Source organism: Schistocerca serialis, chromosome 1 (genome assembly GCF_023864345.2).
Source record: "Schistocerca serialis cubense isolate TAMUIC-IGC-003099 chromosome 1, iqSchSeri2.2, whole genome shotgun sequence".
Lineage (NCBI taxonomy): Eukaryota > Metazoa > Arthropoda > Insecta > Orthoptera > Acrididae > Schistocerca > Schistocerca serialis.
In genome coordinates, this window is record NC_064638.1 from 824,255,591 (window position 1) to 824,278,766 (window position 23,176).

General features: G+C 44.5%; 1 protein-coding gene across 1 annotated transcript in view; it reads left to right on the forward strand.

Annotated features, from left to right (window-relative positions):
* Positions 1-22,857, forward strand: part of LOC126484400 (trypsin-1-like) — a 104,511-nt gene extending 81,654 nt beyond the window's left edge. Inside the window, exons 5-7 of the mRNA XM_050107906.1 lie at positions 2,496-2,755; positions 7,568-7,746; positions 22,373-22,857. Coding sequence (XP_049963863.1) covers positions 2,496-2,755; positions 7,568-7,746; positions 22,373-22,540 — 607 coding nt within the window. The 3' untranslated portion in view covers positions 22,541-22,857. The remainder of the gene's footprint in view (positions 1-2,495; positions 2,756-7,567; positions 7,747-22,372) is intronic.
* The last annotated feature ends 319 nt before the right edge of the window (positions 22,858-23,176 follow it).

Sequence of the window (23,176 nt, forward strand, 5' to 3'; positions counted from 1 at the left end):
TCGCAGAGACGTTAGATTTTTTTATGTATTGTGTAGTCTTGTTTCATGACATGGTCTAAATCAGAGGTGTCAAGCCTTTTAGCTTACCTAAACCACACTAGAAGAAGACGAGTATTTTTGGGCCGCACATAATATACGCTACTGGCCATTAAAATTGCTACATCACGAAGATGACGTGCTACGGACGCGAAATTTAATCGACAGGAAGAAGATGCTATGATATGCAAATGATTAGCTTTTCAGAGCATTCACACAAGGCTGGCGCCGGTGGCGACACCTACAACGTGCTGACAAGGGGAAAGTTTCCAAACGGATTTATCATACAGAAACAGCAGCTGACAGGCGTTGCCTGGTGAAACGTTGTCGCGATGCCTCATGTAAGGAGGAGAAATGCGTACCACCCCGTTTGCGACTTTGATAAAGGTCGGATTGTAGCGTATCGCGACTGCACACCATCGCAGGCGCTGCTGTCTGTGATGCAGCGTCAAGGGTAACCGCAGCCACGGTCTCCGAGCTGATAGTCCATGCTGCTGCAAACGTCGTCGAACTGTTCGTGCAGATGGTTGTTGTCTTGCAAACGTCCCCATCTGTTGACTCAGGGATCGAGACGTGGCTGCACCATCCGTTACAGCCATGCGGATAAGATGGCTGTCATCTCGACTGCTAGTGATACGAGGCCGTTGGGATCCAGCACGGCGTTCGGTATTACCCTCCTGAACCCACCGATTCCGTATTCTGCTAACAGTCATTGGATCTCGACCAACGGGAGCAGCATGTCGCGATACGATAAACCGCAATCGCGATAGACCTCGGACATGGGTGTGTGTGTTTGTGCTTAGGATAATTTAGGTTAAGTAGTGTGTAAGCTTAGGGACTGATGACCTTAACAGTAAAGTCCCATAAGATTTCACACACGTTCGAACATTTGAAGCCTCGTGTAAGGAGTAGAAATACTTACCATCACGTTTCCGACTTTGATAAAGGTCGGATTGTAGCCTATCGCGATTGCGGTTTATCCTACCGCGACACTGCTGCTCGCGTTAATCGAGATACATTGACTGTTAGCAGAATATGGAATCGGTGGGTTCAGGAGGGTAATACGGAACGCCGTGCTGGATCCCAAATGCCTCGTATCACTAGCAGTCGAGATGACAGGCATCTAATCCGTATGGCTGTAACGGTTCGTGCAGCCACGTCTCGATCCCTGAGTCAAGAGATGGGAACGTTTGCAAGACAACAAACATCTGCACGAACAGTTCGACGACGTTTGCAGCAGCATGGACTATCAGCTCGGAGACCATGGCTGCGGTTACCCTTTACGCTGCATCACAGGCGGGAGTGCCTGCGATGGTGTACTCAACGATAAACCTGGGTGCACGAATGGCAAAACGTCATTTTTTCGGTTGAATCCAGGTTCTGTTTATAGCATCGTGATGGTCGCATCCGTGTTTGGCAACATCGCAGTGAACGCACGTGAGGAAGCGTGTATTCGTTATCGCCATACTGGCGTATCACCCGACGTGATGGTATGGCGTGCCATTGGTTACACGTCTCGGTCACCTCTTGTTCGCATTGACGGCACTTTGAACAGTGGACATTACATTTCAGATGTGTTACGACCCGTGGCTCTAGCCCTCATTCGATTCTTGCGAAACCCTACATTTCAGCAGGATAACGCACGACCGGATGTTGCAGGTCCTGTACGGGCCTTACTGGATACAGAAAATGTTCGACTGCTGCCCTGGCCAGCACAGTCTCCAGATCTCTCACGAATTGTAAACGTATGGTCAATGGTGGCCGAGCAACTGGCTCATCACAATACGCCAGTCACTACTCTTGATGAACAGTGGTATCGTGTTGAAGCTGCATGGGCAGCTGTACCTGTACACGCCATCCAAGCTCTGTTTCACTCAATGCCCAGGCGTATCCTGATTTCTCAGGATCTGTGCACCCAAATCGCGTGAAAATGTAATCACATGTCAGTTCTAGTATAATAAATTTGTCCAATGAATACCCGTTTATCATCTGCAATTCTTCTTGGTGCAGCAATTTTAATGGCCAGTAGTGTACTTAACACCAACGGTAACCACTTTTTGGTAGGGGGAGGGGGGCGGGGGGGGGGGGGAAGGGGGGGAATGGGATGGACCAATGAGAGAAGAGAGAACAGCAGCGTATGGTGGAAGTCTGAAATTAAATATATTCAATTCATCATAACTTTACATGGACGAAATTTTAAAGATTTTTTCCCGATCGTGTGACAGACGCTCACTTCTTGGGCCGCACTGATACTTGCTTTGGGCAGCATGCAGCCTACGGACTCCAGGATGAACATCCCTGGTCTACACCCTTTAGGCTCTCTTCACTACGGATCAGTTGTGCAAAAAATATAGGTCTATTTAATGTAATCTAATCTAGAAGCGTCTGTTAAAATCTGTTGTAATCGTACGTTTGGTCGTAGCTGCGACTAACGCAGACGTGTTATGTGCCGTGGACAGGGGCCCGCCACGCTGGGTGCGGCTGGGCGACCTCGACCCGGAGGGTAGCGGCGACCACCTGACGGCGCAGGACTTCCGCGTGGAGCGGCGCGTCTGGCACCCCGACTACCGCTACCCGCTCAAGGACAACGACGTGGGGCTGCTGCGGCTCGACGCCGACGCCGAGTTCAACGAGTTCGTGCGGCCCGCCTGCCTGGGCACGCAGCTGCAGCCGCGGGACCCCAGGGCCATCGTCACCGGCTGGGGCAAGACCGAGAGGGGTGAGGCTTCCCGCAGGCGGAGCAGACAGCCGCTGCTTGCCCACTCACTGTAAAGAAGTACTGGCTGCAAAAAGCTTCTCAGTCACGTCTTGATAAGATTCTGATATGTTGCAAGGATTGGAAACTTGGTTGGAATGTCCAGGACTGTAGAGTCGGCCGGGGTGACCGAGCGGTTCTAGGCGCTACAGTCTGGAACCGCGCGACCGCTACGGTCGCAGGTTCGAATCCTGCCTCGGGCATGGATGTGTGTTATGTCATTAGCTTAGTTAGGTTTAAGTAGTTCTAAGTTCTAGGGGACTGGTGACCTCAGCAGTTAAGTCCCATAGTGCTCAGAGCCATTTGAATCATTCAGGAGTGTAGAACTGTGCACTGTACGAAACGATAAACATGGGATCCTATGACTACAACATAAGTGAGCTAGTTCGATCGCGAAATGCGGAATCCAGCCCCCCAAATTCGCCAATTTCACTTATTGACGAACCCATCCAAATGAAAGTGGACTTCGTCGCTAAACCAAACCACACATTCGGATGCTAATTCCCACCATGCCCCGCAGCCAGGAGTGCAATTTGAGCGTACTAACGCAAAACGTTCAGTAGTTGTGACGATTTCATTTCATATAGTTCAATAATTGTCACCCTGTACCATAGCCTGAGAAAGAAATTTCTGAAAATATATAAAGAGAAGTCAAATGAAAACTAGACAGATGGGGAAAAGTAAGAAAATCGTTTATTAGTTCAAAAGCAGTAGCCATAACCGTTAATACATTTAACCCGCTGTGAGAAAAGACGGTCGACGCCTTCATGGAAAAATGTTTGCGACTGCATACGGAACAACCAACTTTCTCCGTCTGAAGAAAGTTGAAGCCCACGAATATCTTTCTTTACCGCCTAAAACATGGAAATCGCATGGTTAGACACCGGAACTATGTGGAGCATGTGTAGGGCTTCCCAGCTAAACTTCTGCACCATACCCGAAGAAACATTGGCAACATGTGGGCGAGCATTCTCATGGAACCGAATGACGCCGTTTGCCAGCATCTGCGAGCTTTTAGACTTGATGGCACGCTCCGGTTGACACACATCAGTATGTGGACATTTTGCAAAAACCGAAGCGCGCCATCGAGTCCGAACGCCCTTGAAGGTGTACGGACATGTCATTCTGTTGCAGGACAACGGCTGCCCACATGTTGCCAACGTTGTCCCCACTACTCTGCAGAGATTTCGCTGGGAAGCCCTTAAACATCTTCCATACAATTCCGATAACTCCCCATGGGGCCTCCATATTTCTGGAGATCAGAAAAACGACATTCGTGGGTGTCAATTTGCTTCGGACGAAGAGTTGCACGGCTGGCTACAATCGTGGTTTCGTAGGTAACCGCAAACTTTTTTCAGTGAAGCCACTGGCCGGCTACAATCGTGGTTTCGTAGGTAACCGCAGACTTTTTTCAGTGAAGCCACTGTCCGTCTTGTCTGTTACTTTTTTCCATCTGTCTCGTTTTCGTTTCACTGTCCATTATATATTTGTGGCATAGAAGTGCATGGAAGTGAATGCTGTACTGTGGGAAAACCGGAAAAGGAGAGGATCGAATCATTTGAGATTTGGCGCTATAAAAGATGTAGAAAATCAGCTGGAAGGATTAGAAATGAGGTTCTCCTCATAACTATGGAGGAAACTAATATGTGGAAAACACTGATAAGGAGGGGGGACAGCATGATAGAATACATCAGTGAATAACATCAACTAAAGGGAGGTGTAAAGTCTAAAAGCTGTAGGAGGACACAGTGATGAGAATGTATCCAACAAATAATTGGCAATTTTGGGCATAAACGATACTCTGAAGTGACTAACGACCCAAAAAAAAAAGGAAAAAGGAAATTTAACGACTACATAGGCCCAGTCGAAAGTAATGCAGGTGGCACATTCAGACTGGTAGGATACTGGGAAAATGTAATCAATCTGCTAAGAAGATTGCTTACAAAATACACGTGCGTCTAAGACCCGTACCAAATAGGAAGTGCTGAAAAACGTGAACTGGTAGACGCCTGAAGGCATACGTCACAAACGCCTGCTTCCAAACTTTCAAGAATCAGCTTTAAGAGCGAAATCTAGGAATATGCTACAGTCCCCTTTGTATCAGTCCCGTAGGGACAGCAAAGACAAAATTAAATTAACCCCAGCATGCACTTAGGAGTTAAAGCAAGAAGTCTTAATAATTGCTACCATGGAAAGCATCCCCGACGTTGCACTTCCCAGTGGTTGGTAGAATGTGCCAGATACCAAATCTATTGAGATAATAAGCCGAATAGCTTCTTACTCAATGTAAAAAGTACCAACGCTTGTGCAAGAATATGTGAAATCCTAATCTTTTACACGTTGTATCCCCTCGTCTCGAAGCTAAGGTCGTGAATCGTAGCTCTGGTTGGCTGTTCTTTATTGCTATACGTTTTCTAAAGGTCGTCTTTTGCACCTCAGTTTCACTGTACAGCGTGTCAGAAAGTTATAGCATCGCCGTTTTGATTGAGTTCCCTTATTTTACTTATTCTATTGTAGCTTTCATCGTGTTACCAATAGGCCTTCATTACAGTTACAGTAACAATAACAATCCAGTTCTAACACTAACACCACCACTTCCAGTCCCTGCTGTACTCAAAGCAGAGTCTTCAGTGCCTTGTATCGGTTGCTGTAGTCGTTCTTCCTGTAGTACTGCTGCGGACATGACTTCCATAAATTACAGCAAGAGCCAATATATTGCTCGAACAAAAGGAACAATAACACAGACGAGATTATGGACGTGTGTCAGGAGACGAAATAAGGATATCCGGCCGGAGTGGCCAAGAAGTTCTAGGCGCTTCAGTCCGGAACCGTGCGACCGCTACGGTCGCAGGTTCGAATCCTGCCTCGGGCATGGATGTGTGTGATGTCCTTAGGTTAGTTAGGTTTAATTAGTTCTAAGTTCTAGGCGACTGATGACCTCAGAATTTAAGTCGCATAGTGCTCAGAGCCATTTGAACCATTTTTTGAACTTGCAACGTACTGAGGACATATCACATGTACCGGCCGCAGTCAAATACGACAGCGTCAGCAGCAGGCTTGGCTACCATCTTCATTTAATTGAAGCGACTGCTACGGTCGCAGGTTCGAATCCTGCCTCGGGCATGGATGTGTGTGATGTCCTTAGGTTAGTTAGGTGTAAGTAGTTCTAAGTTCTAGCGGACTGATGACCTCAGAAGTTAAGTCCCATAGTGCTCAGAGCCATTTTTGAAATAAGGATATCCCATTGTGCACCAGAGACAAAATTATAGTCAAAACAATGGTTAGACGAAGATGAAGGTACAAATCAAAAAGTGAACCTTATTTAGTTGGTGGGATGGGTAAAGACGACCTTTTTTAAGCGAGATATTGTTAATCGATCATGTTCTTACTACAAAACGTTATTAGACCCTTTGCGTAGTGAGTTGAAGTAAAATCTGTTCATATGAAATCGCAGAAAAATGATCTTGTACCAGCGCGGTGAGCGTGCTCCCAAAAGCACGCGATCTGAGTTTTGAAATGTTTCTCATCTGATTGAAATTTCATTGGCTGGAGTTCAGTCATGTAAAACTTTTTGAAGGACATCATGGTCGCCTTTGTCTGTGGACTTTATAAATAAAGACGACCGTGATGTCTTTCAAAACAGTTTCCCCATATATGTTCCCACGTCATACATTTCCTGTTTTATAGCCAGAAAGAAAGAGGCTTGAAAGGAAGAAATGGCTCTGAGCACCATGGGACTTAACTTCTGAGGTCATCAGTCCCCTACAACTTAGAACTAACTTAAGGACATCACACACATCCGTGCGCGAGGCAGGATTCGAACCTGCGGCCGTAGCGGTCGCGCGGTTCCAGACTGAAGCACCTAGAACCGCTCCGCCACTCCGGCCGGCGAAGGAAAAAGTTTCCGTCTAATTACGTAATATCGTGATGTTAACTGCTAATATATAAAACAGATTTGATTTCTGAGAAACAAATACATTAATCTCAGTCGAGGATATGTTGCGAAATAAGTTGTTGTTTAAGCTTGTCAACTTTCACGAAGAAAGATAAAGCTTTAAAGTTTGCGGCAAAGGACGTAAAGAAACATGTGAAATGAGTGGACTGTATCTTGAACATTAATAGGCAATAGTAATAATAAGGAAAATGGAATGTAGTCGAATTATAAAAGATAGTGTCGATGAAATTCGATTAGGAAATGAGGCACTGAAAACAGCAGACGAGTTTTGCTATTTGGACAAATAGACAACTAAAGATTGTAAGTAAATAATGATGATTTAAAATTGACTTGCAACGGCAAGAAACTCTTTTGTGGAAGAGAGATGTTAATATCTAGTATAAATTTAGCTACCAGAAGTCTTTCCTGAAAGTGTTATGTATTTCTCTCTGGTGTTGTCTACTTTGGGAACGAAACTTTGAGATGAACAGTACATACAAGAGGTGGATTGCAGATTCTGAATTTTACGGATGAGATGGGTAGATCGAGTAACTAATGAAGAAATACTGAATAGAATTTGAGAAAAAAGAGATTTGTAACACAACTTGACTAAAATAAGGGATAGGAAATACACTGAGACATCAAGAAGAGTTGCATCAAACCCATCTTCGGACTGATTACTACAATAACATATTTTTGTTTTAGCAAAGAGTACTATTTTCTACGTCTCTTGTCAAACTTTTCATTTCATTCGAGGTCAGCAGTGCTTTGAGCCACAGTGAATTTGGTCTCGCCAGCGATGTTCTGCTTCCTGTAAGTCGCTTCCTGCGTTCTGTGTGCAGCGGGCTACAGCCAGTCGCTGCTCAAGGTGGAGCTGCCACTGACGGCGCAGGCGCAGTGCGTGTCCATCTTCCAGGAGCTGCTGGAGCGCTCGGCTGGCTACCGCAGGGTGCTGCCCAACGGCGTGCTGGACTCCATGCTGTGCGCGGGAGAGCCCCAGGGCGGCAAAGACAGCTGTCAGGTGAGTCTCGTGCCCTCCGTTGGTGGACGGATACCAGTTCGTAGTGGAGGCGTTTCACTGGCCAAACTAGTACAACACGGTGGACAGAAAAACACTGTAGTGCGAAAGATAGTCGTAAAGTTTTAACTATCACCTAGTCATAAAACTAAGTGATGGTGTTGGAACTTCTCTCCATACTCGCCCATTACTGTGGCACGTTTTCCCAACGACAGATGACTTGGCGGATACCTTTTTTTTTGTGGAAGTCTACATTGCCACGTCCCAGTCAGGACGTTGATGACACTGTGGACTGAGATCAGCTAACTTACCTTTAACGAAGTGAAAGGGAAAAAGTAACTGTCACTAGAATGAGTTACTGGGGGTAGGGGTGGACCCTTATTCTACGACAGAGCACATTGGTGCTTAGCTGTACAAAATTGGTATAATCTCTGTGTTGTTATCAATGAAGCATTCTGATTTAATAGATTCTGACATGACAATCTCAGTACAACTGTCAAGAGAATGTATTATGTCCTTATGGGCAGAAATAACACTGAACACAACAATATCAAATTTAAATAGAAGGTTCTCTACAAGTTTTTCTTACGTCTAGATAGTGAAGCACTGACTGAGTTGGCCAATATTACGTGAAATCATCCGATTCCAGTTTTATGTTCGGTACTATTTAGGACGACAATCAAGTCTACAAAGGATGGTTAGTTTTTGTGACAAGATATGCAAAAGAGTACTCAAGATTGCTCGTGCTCACAGTGGACGCAAGTTGGTGAGATATGCAAAAGATTACTCAAGATTGCTGGTGTTCAGAATGGACACAAGCTGGTGATCCAATTATTTATGTAGCGTATGGCTAATTCAGACATATGATAAAATTAAATTACATATACATATGTATGTATTGACACACAAGAAACTTAAGTTTGTCTTTACAACTGAATATCCAGTCCTTCAATCTAGCGCACTGTATCTGGAGTTGCTAGCAGGAAGTGCTCTTCAGCACCGTGATAGGCTCGAATCCTGCATTCACTGACAATGTGGTGAACAGTCTGGTATGGAGCCCCACAGTCCCAGGCTGGATTAGGCAGCTTCTTCCACTTACAGAGAGCATCCCTGCATCGGCCATGGCCAGTACGGATTCTGTTGAGAGTAGTCCAGGTCCAATAATTTTACGCCTCTGCCAGCGGCATTTACCTTTTAGCTGCGACGTGTTTTCGGCTGCATGGCTGCTCTCGCCCTCTGAAAATCCTATAAAAAGCTAATCAAACTCAGCTGAAACTGCCCTGTGTTTCTTGTTAGGCGAGAAAACATGCACTTATCCCTAGTCTGGAAAATATGGCGATACACACATGCATAGATGGAGCAGCGTGTATACTTCAACCCCTCTCAGTTCTCACAAGAACAATTAACTACGTGGCTGTTTCGTTTCTCCGCTATCGGAGATCAACTACTCTTCAGCTAATTTCTAGCTGAGTGTTAGCCAAAGTGGACGCAGTGTTCACACAAAATTCCTTTTTTTGGCGTCGTGCAGAGCATGATGCGCCTTGTTCTACACTTGATGCTGGTTCAGAGAAGAGTCCTTGAAGTTTTCGGTATTCCGTCTTTCGTAGCAAACTGTCCCCCCACCTGTGTCCTTTTGTGCTTCGCATTACGGCCTTTTTAGACCAATGGGAGCATTCCTCTCATCTCGTGAAAACTACCCAATCGCAAAGGGCGTACCTTCAAACTGCTCCGTAATCTCGCCACTTCTACTCTTTCTGAGTTTATTTCAGCCAATTGGACATTTTGTGCCCACTCCTGACGCCTAAAAGTTACATGCGTGCATCACGAGAGCACCATGGACCTTTCACATGATAAGTAAATGCGTCTCTCTTTTAACTGTGTCTCAGGCCTGTTTGTATCCATCTGCAAATTACCCAATCTATTTTTTAAAGAATTTCTCTTTAGCAGGCAGCGCTAGGCCGTCACGTGCTGCATTCAATGTATTGCCTAATGCGTTTGTTGTCTCCCTCGCCACAGGTCACCAATCCCCTGATAAATGCCTTTCGTTGTATGTGGGCCATGGCTGCACAACCCGAGTCTGTCCCAAACTAAAGCGTCTCTTCCAGCAGCTTTTTTCACCTTTTGCTCATTGACATGCAGGATTTGGGTTCGGTGTGTTAATACTGTCGAATCGAGTGTCATACCTTTTTGCGTTACATACTGCACATTTTGATAGGCAGATTTGCTCACTATCACCGAAGTATGTCGTATGACATATCCATCTACTCATTACGACGTATAGAATCTCATGTAAGGTGCGAAATTAACATTCATTCAAGCTGTCACCTTACAAGTATCCTAGGATATTTAGCGGAGGTGATGTTAGAATGGAGAAGAGTTGTTTTCTACGAAGTGAATAAGGGTGCAAAAAATTCCCAGTACTAAGTAAGAACACCTTATTTTTCGTAGAGGTGTCTTAAAATGGACTTCAATCCATCAGTGATTACATGCTTCCGTTCTAGCAAGCCCCATTTCTTGAGTACTGCCTTTCTCTATCAGAGACAAGTGCTTCGCTGTCGAATATTTCTGATGATAACATCAAATACTCGAATCAAGGTAAGAAGACGAGTGCAAGGCAGCACTCGCTCCTTCTTATACACCGAAAATTAATCCCCGTTGCGACTCCTGCAACTAAACACTAGGAGACACGTGTAAGGCGCCGCTTGTTCCTCTCTATATTGTGACGGACAAATACTACTACTCTTTGCTACCTCTAGAGATAGCCTCTACGGAGCTTGTTCTTTACTAACAGGCACAAAATTCAGTGTAAGAACTGTGGCTGGATGCTTACTGGAGAATCTGTGCCTCTGTCGAATGTGCGCAGTCTTCTCGTAGTTTCCTGCAGCATCATTCAACTGTTACTTTACAGTGACGGTTTCCGACAGCTCAGCTGCTCCCTAGTGATGACTGCTGCCCCAGCTGTGTGACTCACTTGTCAGCTCTCTCACTGCTCTCTCATCTGCTACTACCGAGGCTGCCCTCGAATGTCGTTTATACACTGCTTCTTCAGGCATTTGGAGGAGTTTCTTGTGGCAGTGTTGTTTTCCCCTGCTTTCCTGAAGGCCCTATTAGTGACCAAAATCTTTTCAGAAGCTTCTCGCTAGTCCTAAAACAGCATACAAAGACACCTCATGGTCCAGCATTTCCTTGTTTTGCCCGCGGTCAGCTTTCCATGGCCATTTCCATTGCTTACACAATTTTTTCGTCCTGACAGTGACCGTGGCTGTTGCGGCATACAACTTTCGCCTGAGGTGTGTTAACCGTTCCGCTTGCTCGTTCTGTTTCCTGCTGATCATATCCACCGTGTCTCTCCAGCGCCATGCCTGCACGTTGCTACTTAAGAAACTTTCCAGTCTTTTCATAGCGTCCATGACACTTCTTATATCGATAACATTTAAAACCAACAAACACCATCTGAACTGGTCTTGAAGACCCAACGCTACCGGCTGCCCGCCGTGTCATCCTCAGCCTTTACACGTCACCAGATACGGGTAAGGAAGGGCATGTGGTCAGCGTACCGCTCTCCTGGCCGTTGTCAGTTTTCGTGACAGATCAGTAACATTCGACCTCTTAATAAATCTTGACAGCCCCAACACCATAATATTTTGGCTATTCAGGAAACTTTCCACTTCAAAAATTGCCTTGTCATTCTGGAAATGCCTGGCAAGCAATGGTTGCTTCATTGAAGGAAAGAGGAAGCAATCGTTGCGAGCCATGTCAGGATGATAACGGGAGTAAGTCAAAATTTGATAGCCCAAAGAGGCAGCATGTGTAGCTGCGTTCTGTGCAGGCTGCGCTGATGCGTGTTGCCGTGGAGCAGCAGTACTGCAGCAGACAGCTTCCCCGCGAGGCTTCGTCTTGACAGCGTTCTGCAACTTTGTTTAGAGACTCTCGATGTGCGCTCATGCAACGTTTTCCCCCTTACCAGCCTAATTGTTAGCACCGCACCAGGACAGTCCCAACAAAACATTCTGCATCACCTTGCCCAATGACTGTTGGATCTTCGCTTGCATTGGCGGTAGTTTCGACTGCTTACAATCCTCCTCTCTCTCGGGTAGTGATGCACGTAGAGCTCGACAATGGCGATTAGGTGACTAAAGAAGTCTTCAGGATTAGCCAGTGACAGCTACTACATTCTAATGCCTGCCTCAATCTGGCGGGATTTTTGAAAATCAGTGAGCACTCGCAGAACCCAGTTGGGCTGCCGAGAGGCTGACATGTGATCACTCTGCAGCCACTAAGATTCACGACCTATGAAGCAGATTTAAAAAAAAAAAAAAAACATACCCCAATCTGAAGTCCAAGCTTGGCTCTACCCAATGCACAGCTGGTTTACAGCGATTGTTGCTGCAAGAGCTAGCAGCTCAGTTCGCTACTCTTCACATCCTGTATACCACAAATTACCCACAAATTTAATCGTGTATTCTTCCTAATGTAATGCTTACACAGGATAAATAAGACTGTGTCGTTTACTGTCCTTCCTGGAGTTACAGTCTGTTCGCCAGCAGTGTACAGAGGATGAATAAAAATATATGGAACTCCACAAACACATTACTGCGGCTCATACGGTGTAGGAAAACCGTTTGCGTTCAAAACAACTTCCAGTGGTCTCGGAATGGACAGAGAGGGGTCCTGTATTCTAGGGAATGTTACACCGTTCTTCCTGAAAAATGTCCGCAGCTCGTGGTCTTGCAGTAGCGTTCTCGCTTCCCGCGCACGGGGTCCCGGGTTCGATTCCCGGCGGAGTCAGGTATTTTCTCTGCCTCGTGATGACTGGGTGTTGTGTGTCCTTCATCATCATTGACTCGCAAGTCGCCGAAGTGGCGTCAACTAAAAAGGACTTGCAATACGGCGGCCGAACTTCCCCGCTTGGGGCCTCCCGGCCAACAATGCCATACGTTCAAGTAATGTGGTGGTGGATAGCAATCACTCACCCTTCCCTCCAAAGTAAATTGCTAATACTGAATACTACTGCGATCTGGCGACTGGCGGCCAGGTGATGTGTGACAGCTCGTTCCCATACTCACAAAACTAGTCTTGGACGACGCGAGCTCTGAGTAGGGGTCCTGTCGTCTTGGAACACAGCTTCGCCACTGGGGAAGAAAACTTGTACAGTGGGATGGACTTGATCAGTCAAAATGGTCACATAATCCTTGCCAGTAATCCAACCTTCCAAAGTAGCCACAGGGCCCGTGGAATACCACAATATGGCTCCCCATGTCATTACAGGTTCCACACCATTTTTCACTCTAGGGCCAGAAGTTGAGACCAGTCTGAAACAAGACTCGTCTGACCAAATGAGATGCTTCCATTGCTCCATAGCCAAGACTTTATGGCTTCGGCACCATGTTTTCCTGTTGCGGGCATTTGCTTCACTGATGAGCAGCCTCGGAACTCCAGCTTGCCCTGCAGTTCCCTACTTATGTAGCTCCCTTCGTGTTGCTTTGGTGCTGACAGGGTTCGCAAGTGCGACATTCACTTCTTCAGTGACAGCAGCTGCTGTCCTCTTATTTTTCGTCACGAACCTCTTCAATGAGCGTCTATCACGATCACTCAACATACACTTTAGTCCACTACATATGTTTTTGGATGGAGTCTACCTTTAGCAAAACACAATTTTGTTTTTTATCCCAAACATGTTTCACTCCAGTTGCAGCATCATCGATGGGCTTTTATTTTATGTTTGTTGAACAAAGAATGTTCTTTACTGTTTGTATACAAGTAAATATTAGTTTTTAAAATCGCAATTACAGATTTTCGAATAAATACATAAAATTGATTTCATACCTTTTTACCAGATGGTGTGGTTTTCTTGATATGCTATGTTTTTACAGTGACCGATTTCTTTCCCAATTTATCTGCAACAACATAGCACTTCATGACACAGATTATTTAGGCAAAAAAATTACGATTTGGGACCTGTAATGGCTATGCCTGAAATTAATTCTGTGTGGAAGATTGTGTGTGTGTGTGTGTGTGTGTGTGTGTGTGTGTGTGTGTGTGTGTGTGTGTGTGTTTACATTATGTTTCACTTACGTTTTCTGTTTTCATCGTCTTCACTGTGAAGTTTTATATATAGAGCTGTCACTGTCACTGTTTCACTGTTTATCAGCTGCAGAAACAAAATGGTGGACAGTGGAACAGTTGAAGGTGTAAAAGCAAGATGGCTGACAGTGGCAATTGTTCAGAATCTTTCAGAGGCGTGTGTGTGGGGGGGGGGGGGGGGGCGGGGGGGGGGGAGGCTCTATAGGTTGGTGTTATACAATAATTCTTTGAGGGCAAAGAACAGAGTTCCATTGCAGAGAGCTGTGTATTAAATTATTACTTCTTTTCCTTCAACTATGGCTTTTTGTATTTGATAATTTTCTTCAATGATTAGTTTTTGTGGGGAGCTGTTCCCGCATTTGAAAATTTTGATTAATGTGTGTTGTGCTATGTTTCTTGTCCATACTTTGTTCAGCAAATGTGGAATGACGGCTGTTACTTTTTAATGCTCTTCTGTCTTCTGTATACCTGGTTGTTGGCTTAGCGGATGATACTTTTCGAACTTCCCTGTACGCATTTTTACGAGTAAATGTACTTGCAAGTTGGCACATTAAAAACTTCGGTCCCATTCGTTACGGAAGCATCCATCATAAGAGCATCAGTAATTTGCTCACGTTCGAATTCACTTAGCTCCGGCATAACACATTCGCAACTACACTGACACTCGGTTGTGGTCACTATTGACACTTGCAACGTAAGCCGGCCGGAGTGGCTGTGCGGTTCTAGGCGCTACAGTCTGGAACCGAGCGACCGCTACGGTCGCAGGTTCGAATCCTGCCTCGGGCATGGCTGTGTGTGATGTCCTTAGGTTAGTTAGGTTTAATTAGTTCTAAGTTCTAGGCGACTGATGAGCTCAGAATTTAAGTCGCATAGTGCTCAGAGCCATTTGAACCATTTTTTGAACTTGCAACGTACTGAGGACATATCACATGTACCGGCCGCAGTCAAATACGACAGCGTCAGCAGCAGGCTTGGCTACCATCTTCATTTATATTGAAGCGACTGCTACGGTGGCAGGTTCGAATCCTGCCTCGGGCATGGATGTGTGTGATGTCCTTAGGTTAGTTAGGTTTAAGTAGTTCTAAGTTCTAGGGGACTGATGACCTCAGATTTTGAGTCCCATAGTGCTCAGAGCCATTTTAACCATTTTATATTGAAGCATGCATTTCTCTCTGTGCTGCATATTTATGTCCAGCCATTGTATATTAAAGCAACCATTCCACGAATGAGGAAGAGTGACTCAACGTGTGACTAAGTACACTCCCAAAATAAATCTGTTCTACAGGAATGAAGGCGCCTTGTAAGCGTTGACTAAATTGGTTTGACCATGAATGAGATTATCTTCTGTATACTAATAATAAACATATAAAACTGTCATGTCTGTCTGTCTGCCTTAACACTCTTCTCTAAAAGCACAAGACGAATTTTCACAGGTTTATCACAGGTAATTTGAGCATAGCTTGGGGCACCGTATAGGCTTTATTTCATCAAAATCCGATCACGGAAAGAAAGATACCGTGATTTCAAGTTTTATCTACAACCGTCGAATCAGACTGTCTGCCTGTCCGAAAAGGCTAATTTCTTTCATGGGTTTTTCGCACATAACTTGAGCATAGATTAGGGTACCGATACAGCTTTCTTTCATCAAATTCTGATCACGGAAAAAAGATATCGTAATTGAAAGTTTCATCCGTATTAGTATAATAAATGCGAAAGTACCTCTGTCTGTTACGTTTTCACGACCAACCTGCTCAACCGATTTCAATGAAATTGGGTATGAAGAGAGCTTCAAACCTCGTGAAGAAGACAGACTGCTTCAGAAAGTGTGTAGTGCGAGATACGTATATTAATACGAAGAATATTACACGAATTACGGAAAAGTATTTACTCTTTGAATAAACTATGCTGGTGTACAAAATTAAAGCAACAAACGGAAATTTAGAATGGTTGCGTTTATTTCGCTACAAATCAGTGAAAACAGGTGATAGCAAAGTAGAAACAATGTAAAGAATACAGAAGGTAAACAATTGCAACATGCTTAACGGATTTGCACACACATTCCGACAACTGGATAATGTGCGCAGCATGGGCTGTGACCACCTCTGCCAGCAGTACAGGCCCGACAACGACGGGAGTTGGTGTGAACGATGTCATCGGTCTCATGACGAGGCAATGACGCCCATTCTTCCTGCAGAGCTGCTCGCAGTCTTGCAGAGTAGTTGATGGAGGCTGACGTGATGCAACCCGTCTCCCTAGTACATCCCACACGTGCTCTATGGGATTCAAATCGGGAGAGAGAGCAGGCCACGCCATGGGTGCAACATCTTCCGTTTCCAAGAAAACATCATCCACCTGTGCTCTTTGAAGTCGAGCATTATCGTGTATCAGTACGAAGTCTGGACTCACAGCACCTCTCTACAATCGCAAATGAAGTCCCAAGACTTCACCACGATACCTGACAGCAGTTAAACCTTGCCGATTCAACCACACAATTTCATAAAGACGGTTTCGAGTGGTAAAAGTAATCCCTGTCACGCCATTAGGAATCCTCCTCGACATCAGTCTCTTTCCACGATGTTTGAGTCCCTAAATCGTTCCCTCCAGATGCGAATCCAACGAGACTCACTCTCGAGACTAAATCGGGACTCATCTGTGAAAACATTGGCCCATTGTTCGACTGTCCAGGTGGTATGTTTTATTACTCCACTGTAGATGTTCCCTTCTGTGAAGACACGTCATCAGGTCTCCGACAATAAAGACCACTCTGTCGAAGCCTTCTGCATACCGTTTGCCTCGATACAACAAGTCCAGTGGATGCTGCGAGCTCAGATGCCAGTTGCCGTGCAGTACTGAGGTGGTACTGTTGTGCCGTTACATACAGATAACGGTCCTCTCTTCTGAAGTCACACAGGGTCGGCCCTGCCCTGGTCTTCCCGGATACAATTTTGGTCTCTATAAACAGTCGCCGCATTCGAGAAACAATAGAACGATTCAAATTAAATGATCAACCCAAATCAGTTGCCGACTGTCCTGCTTCCGGTCTTTCTATGACCCTCTGCCGCAGATAGTGTGGTAGGCATCTTCTCTGTGCCATATTGCACCGTCTGTGACTGTGTACACAGCGATTGTGGATGTGAGGCTACCCAGCAAACACTATCTCGTTTCATGTGTGCCCTGACGTCATCGTTGGCATGGTTTTCGGTTGACCGGAAAGCCATCTTGCATGCAGAACACGATCATACGGACATCTGGTTGACAGTTTGTACAGAATGGCGCACGTAAAACCGGCCCGAACCGGACTGCAAACGCGCGGAAGTAGCATTACTAGCTAGTCAGTTTCTTTGCCACCTTCCAACAGCAGTAAAGTATGAGTAGTTCATACGGAAAGTAGTTGTTATAAACCGTGTACTTAATTGTCATGTCTTACTCCATTGAGGAGCGTGTGTTCATTGTTGAAGAATATGTGCAGTCTGAATCCGTTAAGGTTGTTCGTGACACTTTTCGTGAAAAGTTTCCAGAAAGTAATATTCCTGCAAAATCAACGATTCAGGATCTAGTGAGAAAGTGGCGTTCGACAAGCAGTGTTGTTAATTCAAAGAGAAATAAGGCACCGACTGTACGTACACCTGAAGTTGTGGCAAACGTGACGGCACACATTGAAAGAAGTCCCTACAAGTCAACACGACGATTATCACAGCAGTGTGGAATATCTCGCAGGTCATGTCAACGCATCCTTCATGGCTTAAAAATGGAACGTTACCGAGTGAGTGCTGTTCAGCAAGTAAAAGAAGCGGACAACGGTAAGCGCACACATTGAAGCGATTGGTTGCTAGAAAATGTCCCTGGGGGACAACTTGATCCGTTCCTCCTTTTTCCGACGGATGAAGCATTGTTTCATCTGTCGGGTTACATTAATTCACAAAACACAAGACACTGGGCTACAGAGAATCCCTATGGCATACTGCAAAAGCCGATAGACGATTTAAAATTTGGTGTACGGTGTGCCGTATCTGGTAACAGAATTATCGGGCCATTGTTCTTCAACGAAACTGTCAACACATGTTGCAACTCTACAATGAATTTTCGGCTCTGTTAACGCCAAACGAAAAATGTTGTGCATATTTCCAGTAAGATGGGGCAACTTCTCATACGTCGGATTTGTCCTTAGCTCGTATACATACTGATTTTACAGAAGAGAGGACCATTAGTAAGGGCTTGTGGCCACCCCGCTCTCCCGACTTGTCACCATGTATGTGACTTTTACCTCTGGGGATTTCTAAAGACTAGAGTCTACCGCAACAATCCCAGAACACTTGGCACATTGAAAAACAACAAATGTGAACAAATTTCGAACATTCCTCAAAGAGTACTGAAAAGTGTTTTCCATAACATGCCTCGACGTGCACAGCTTTGCTTGGACGTTGGCGGAGAACATTTTGAACACAGACTTTAAATTCTTTTATAAAATATGCTTATTAAACTAATAAAAATAAATCTGTTACTTAAACTGTTAATTACGTAGTTAATAATGAAACTGTACAATAAAAATGTAAGAACGCGATGATGTGCGTTGATTTTCTTCATTCGTATTCCTTTCAGCGCAGGGGCCGGTTTTATGTGCGCCACCCTGTATGATTACATCGTGAATTAGACACAGGATGGGGAAATAGCGATTTGTTGCTTTAATTTTGGATACGAGCGTATTTAGTCTTTGACTTCTGATCTTTATCATATTTGTGAAACGCTTTTATTGGCTGATATGTGCTATATGAAACGATTCAAAGTAATGAATAGAATGCTTAGACTATCTTCAGTGTGTTTAATGCATACTTCCACATTATTTGTTGCATAACGCAGATGTGTAGTGTATGGCTGCTTCAGTAGCATGTTGCATAGATGCGCGCTGCAGCCAATGCCCCTCTATACGCACTGCGCGGCACCGACACTGCGCATGCTGACTCACCCTGCATTGGGACAGCTTGGGAGAGGGGAGGGTGCATCACTAGTTGTAGCTGCCTGGACAGATAAACACGTCAGACGTAGAGATGGGTCGAACTCGTTCATTCCCGTGAACTACTTCATTCATTTCACTCTTTGCCGTGAAGCGTTCAAATGAAGTAGTTCATTCATGAAGTACGGAAGCCTGGCGAAGTTGCCCAGTTCGCCGTTCAGCCGCGGCTACGCTCGCTCGTACAATAAAGCTTCGTAATACTTCATATTTTTACCAACAGATGGCCGAACTATGCAGTAACGTGCACGCAACGTTTTGCGTCTTACAACGTCTGAGTTAACTTAAATACAGGACGGTCGAAGGGGACAAAGGAAAGATAAACAGAGAAGCCTGTCACATATAAAGAAGGTATTACGTTTAATCTTGCTCGACATTTTCTCATGAAGCGCCAAAAAGAGTCTTCATCTGCCAAGTGAAACCTTATTTGTTGTATTTATGGACTGAAAACTAGGGCTACCAACGAAATGCAGTCCAAGTTTATGTTCCTTTTAAAATTTAATCCAAAATAGAATGAGTATGTTTACCACTGTCACAAAGTCTATATACCTACGTTAAGTAATTATTCAGAAGTTTTCTTGGAGATTTTATTTTTATTGAGAATAATAACCCTCTAAATTCAAAACGTAAACTGTCACCTGTAGTCATTGGTACGATTTCAGGTAAAATCCCTCTTTATTTTATTCGAAAGCAGTTTTTGTGTCTGTTCACGCTTATACAATGGCTAGCAAAACGCGATCGCGTGAAAGTAGTGAAATTTGGGGTTTCTTCGCCGATTTAGGTTATGTGAAAGCAAAGTGCAACTGTTGTTCTAAGTGTATTTCACCGCGCGATTCGTCGACAGGCAGTACAGGGAGGATTGAAGTGAAGGGAGAATGAGTGACGTAGCGCCAATGTAGTGGGAGAGGGGAAGAGAGTGAGTGAACCAACTAGAAAAAAAGTGTGGAGTGTACTATCTGTGGAGAGTTTGAAGTACCAGTTCATTGAAATTGAGTGGTTAGTTCACACTTCACTGGAGTGAAGCGTTCATTTAAACGACTCATTCACGAGCTCCCCATCACTAGTCAGACGAGCTGATGGTATTGCACATACAGTATCTTAGTTACCACCACTCCTCGTAGCAGACCTAGTGGTATGCGATCACAGCCGTACGTAACAGCTAGTGTAGAATATGCCACATACCGTATTTTACGGACTATAACACGCACTTTTTTCTTCGAAAAGTTGCCTCCAAAATTCAGGCGCGCCTTATGCTCGAAATTAAAAGTCCAGTGTTTGATTTAAAATTTCCGCCAGTCTTAAAAAATGGCCGTATTCGATGCTGCGGGAAACCTATCTCCACCTGACTACACTGGATTCAACTGCTGGCACCAATGTACCGATGGGACGAACATGAGTTGTAGAGATTCAGGAACGTGCTGATGCTGTCTACCTCCTGCCGCGCGATCATAAACCCAAAACAGTGTACAGTGCTAGTGACTTGAATTGAAACTGATTTGTGTTGTCGATAACAGTACAATATTTTTATTAGTAGCTAGTTTCGTAATGGAAAAAATTAAAAGGTATTCATTTAATGCGGGCTATAAATTGAAAGTAACAGCACCAGCAGAACAACACGGAAGCAGAGCGGTATTTCGGCCCTCCACCAAGAGAGAAGACTATTCGCCATTGGCGGGCAAGTAAATAACTGAAAAAAAATGAGGACATAATGTGCAAATAGAGGACTGATTGCAAAATAGCCGTAACGAGAAGATGACGTGTTGAAATGGATTCAAGGACACCGTCAAAATGGCATTGGAATTAATACAAAAATGATTGAAATATATACTCATAAGCTAGGGCTACAGTGCAACTTAAGACTTTAAGCGTGGAGTTGGTTGGTACTATAGGTTTATGAAGTGTCATGGACTTAATATGCGAACCAAAATGAAAATATCTCAGAAAATGACACAAGAGCACGAGGAGAAAATATCTTTCCATCGCTTTATTATTCGACATCGAAAGAAAACCATTGTGGAACTAAACCAACCAGTGAATATCGACGAACCTCCTCTGACATTTGATGTGCCGAGTAACAGAACTGTTGACATGAAAGGTGCTGAAACTCTAACTACAAAAACAATTGGACATGAAAAAACGCGCTACTCTGTTGTCCTTTCATGTTGTGCTGACGGTACTAAACTTAAACGAATGATCATTCTCAAGCGTAAAAAATGCCAAAACCTTCTGAAATGTCGACAGGTGTTGTTCATGTACATGATAGTTGTTACAAGGACGATGCTGGTGTGAAATATTGGATTAAGAGTGTGGGAGAGAAGGAAAGGTGCTTTATTGAAGGAGAGTCCTCTTCTTGTGCTAAACAGTTTACTAGTTATTTCAAAAATTCTGTGAAAGAGAAATTGAGAGAGGGAAATATAGGGCCTGCTGTTATTCCGGGATTACTTAATTGACGATAGCAACCTCTTGATGTCTCGATAAACAAACCATTTAAAGTGTATATGAGAGGAATGGAACAAATGGATGAAACCCAACGTGTATTCACGGCCTACACTCAAACAATTGCGTCAGTGGACACAACAACGTCGTCTAGAGTGAGAGAAGACATTATTGTTAAATGTTTAAAGTGCGGCATAAGTGATGCACTCGAAGGTAGTGAAGACCGCCTTACATATGAACAGGACAACGTTGTCGATGAAGGAGGGGGAGAAGGTTCAGATGACGGTCCTCGAGGATTTTAAAAGTCAATTCGGTTTTATAAACTAAGATTTTTTTTATGTGAGGTCCGCCAGTTACGCAAAAGACCGTTTTTCTCAGAACCCAAACATGGTTCGGCACCACTGTGCCATCATCAGTGGTTTTTCGTTTTTATTTATTCTTTACATTTGGTGTGCATGGATTTTCTGGATCACTTTTGTGTTAATTACTACAGTTTGCTTGTCATGTTTTCGTGTGGCAAGCACTTCCATTCTCTGCATCACGCGATGTTCTGGTGTAGTGAAAAGTGTTTTACTACGTTATTTGTGGAAAATACTTGTTATAGTTACGTATGCATCACAATGTCTCAGCATGATGCGGAGAATGGAAGTGCTTGCCACACGAAAACATTACAAGCTACCTGTAGTAATTAACACAAAAGTGATCCAGAAAATTCATGCACACCAAATGTAGAGAATAAATAAAAACGAAAACCCACTGATGATGGCACAGTGGTGGCAAAACGTGTTTGGGTACTGAGAAAAAACGGTGTTTTGCATAACTGGCGGACCTCACATCCAAAAATTCTAACTGCAGACACGGCCAGTACAAGGAGCTGCAAATCAAAAAGATGGATAAGTTTGTTTTTTAGCCTGACTTTGCAATCTAATAATTAAAAATGTTAATTTTTTGTAAATTAAGGAGTGTCTTATAGTAAGTAAAATACGGTAAAATTTTTAAAAATATTTATGGCTTTCATTTGACTTAAGGCCACAGTTTGCGCTCGCCTGTCCAAGTGTCAGCATACAGCGGTGATGACTGTGCTGTGTCGTGCTCTCGCAGGGAGACTCCGGCGGGCCGCTGCAGGTGCGCAACACGCAGCCCTACTGCACCTACTCCATCCTGGGCATCGTCTCGTTCGGCAAGGGCTGCGCGGAGCCCGGCTACCCCGCCGTGTACACGCGCGTCGCCAGCTTCGTGCCCTGGATAGAGTCCGTCGTCTGGCCGTGACGTGACGCCGCGCCGGTCAGCCACCGCTAGAGTGCACGCGTCGCTCCAGCGCCGATGGGCGGCGGACTGCGCGACGCGTCGATGGCCGTGTGATTTCTGCTGCGACAATGTCTCACCGTGTATCGCTGTTAATCGAATTAAAGCTGTATTTTTTGCAGTTGCTTCAACATATACAATAGTAAACATTCCGGGACTGCGACAGTCTCTGACATTACAAACTTGGACAAACTATTTTCTACAGTATATGGCTTGTGTATGTGATTCCGGTAGCGCCTTTTGATGTGTTGTCATTGTAATATATGCACATGACAATTTCATCATTTTTATTTCGTTATTACGCAACGAGAACCGTGTTCTATCTTCAATTCCTTTCTTATGCTGTCGCTTTCCCAGTGTTGCTTAAACTTCCCCCCGAGATTATCTTTCTCCTTCTTGTAACTTCATCTTGTAAACTACCGCACTCATAGCTGATGTTGTAGTGTCGTATCTCACACCCCTGTGTTTGTTCCTCTGTATACTCTACAAGTTGATGTAACTGGTTCATGAGAAGTACAGACATCAACAAAAAGTTTTACATCACCCCGGTTCCCAGAACTCCTGAAGACAGACGTTGACTGTGGATAGTGTATCACAGAC